The sequence below is a fragment of the Merops nubicus genome, unplaced genomic scaffold (assembly GCF_000691845.1).
Source record: "Merops nubicus isolate BGI_N331 unplaced genomic scaffold, ASM69184v1 scaffold33216, whole genome shotgun sequence".
NCBI classification, from domain to species: domain Eukaryota; kingdom Metazoa; phylum Chordata; class Aves; order Coraciiformes; family Meropidae; genus Merops; species Merops nubicus.
The window spans coordinates 1-1,782 of record NW_008616133.1 but is presented as its reverse complement, the minus strand read 5'-3'; the positions used below and the strand labels follow the sequence as shown (position 1 = coordinate 1,782).

The 1,782-nt window shown below is 63.1% G+C and overlaps 1 protein-coding gene across 1 annotated transcript; it reads right to left on the bottom strand.

Annotated features, from left to right (window-relative positions):
* Positions 1-45: 45 nt before the first annotated feature.
* MTX1 (metaxin 1) lies at positions 46-1,596 on the bottom strand (the record flags this gene model as incomplete). Its single annotated transcript, XM_008942759.1, has 5 exons — positions 46-241; positions 610-686; positions 849-1,031; positions 1,218-1,310; positions 1,466-1,596. Coding segments are annotated over 5 exons (680 nt in total), but the record flags the coding sequence as incomplete, so codon positions are not given.
* Positions 1,597-1,782: the final 186 nt, after the last annotated feature.

Sequence of the window (1,782 nt, the reverse complement as noted above, 5' to 3'; positions counted from 1 at the left end):
GGGGGCTCCCCTGGGGAGCAGAGCAGGAGTGTGAAGGGGGATGGGTCACTCTGAGCCTGTGAGGCGAGGGCGAGTAGGCATCTCACCTCCATCCCAGGGGAAGTAGAGGCTGAGGATGGAGGTGCAGTAGTTGCACAGGTTCTGCAGGGACTTCAGGTGCTGCTGCAGTTTCCCGTTGGGCAGCTTCGCCTTCAGGAGCGGCGCCAGGCGGCTGAAGACGAAGGCATCGAGGGAGGCTGGCCTGGGGCACAGAGACCTGTGACTGTGTCACACTCCCTCCCACCATCCCTCCCCAAAGCCACCCAGAGGTATCAGCCACCCCAAGGGGACAGCAAGCAGCTCCTCCTCCTCCTGGGGAGGGCTCTCTGCTTCCAGCCCCTGAAAGAGCAGGACGATCTCATCGCAGAGCAGCGAGGCTGGCTCCAGTGAGAGATGGGGAAAGAGACGATGGGGCTGGCGGCAGCTCCCGCAGCCTTAATGCCTGCTGCCCGTGTCAATCTGCGTTGGCAAGGCTCTGACCCTGCGAGCCTGTCCAACCCAGCTGAGACCAAGAGGTCTCAGTCCTGCCTGGCTCAGGCCCCAGAGCATCCTTCCCCCATGGCCACCTACGAGTCTCCGAAGAAAAACTTCTGTGAGCCGAGGCGCTGGGACAGGAGAGTCAGGCATTCCCGAGCATCCTGGTAGAGCTGGAGAAAGAGGACACAGGGTTGTCACCCACCTGGCCACATAAGTGGGAAGTGGATGCTCAGACGGGGTGAACCTCCAAACCTCAGTTAAGATTTTGGTCTTGCGTGGGTCCCTCTAGGCACCCACTGAGGGCTGGCCATGCCCACACCACATCCCCTCACCTCCTTCTCCAGCTTCTCCTCATCCTCCATGTAGCTATCTCCCCACATGAGCTGCAGCCGCTCCAGGTGCTGCTTGTGCATAGAGTTGGGCAGGAAGAAGTTCAGGGGGAAGGGAACAGTTTCCGCGTACCACTTCCGCGTGTGCTCCACGTAGTTCTTTGCGTCCACCCAGAAGGTGTGGATCTGCAGGAGAGAAGAAGCCGTGCCCAGGCCATGGCGGGGGGAGGGGCCAGTGCTGCCTTTCACCACAGTGGGCACCGCAGAGCATGTGCCCAGCACGGCTCACACAGGCGCTTTGTGCCCAGCACAGGACTGGCTGCCCCAGAGACCCCACACCTGCCCCTGAGGCACTTCCACAGGGAGCCTCACCAGCACCGGCAGCAGTTTCTCCTCCAGCAGGGACACGAAGGCCAGCGTGTCCGCACCTTGCGTCGCCGAGAGGTCGTAGTCGGCATTGTACTTCTGCAGAGCCAACGCAGCAGACGTCATTTGGCACGGAAGTGGCTAACCCTGCCCCCGCCTCTTGGGCGACTGCAACGAAGCCCACTCTTCCCAGGGGGGCTCCAGTGCTCCCCAGCCTGGCGCTGGGGGTGCCCCTTGCCACGTCCCCCCCCCACCTGTTTCCTGAGGTGAGTTATGATCTGCTGCGTTTTGGAGATGGTGCCCTCGTCCCGCGTCTTCAGTGCTGGCAGGCGCCCTGAGGGCAGGGAGAGGGGTGGCTGCGGGCAGCGGTGCCCGGGGTGCCTGCCTGCCGGGGGGGCAGGGGGCAGTGCCAGGGTGAAGGGACCTCACAGTAGGGTGAGGGGCCTCGAGGCAGAGGGAGGGGTGCATGTGGTGGGGTGAGGGGCACGTAAGGTGAGGTGTGAGGGTGAAAGCTGCTTGTGATGGGGCACAGAAGCGTGATGGGAAAAGGGGAGTGCAATGGGGTGGGGTG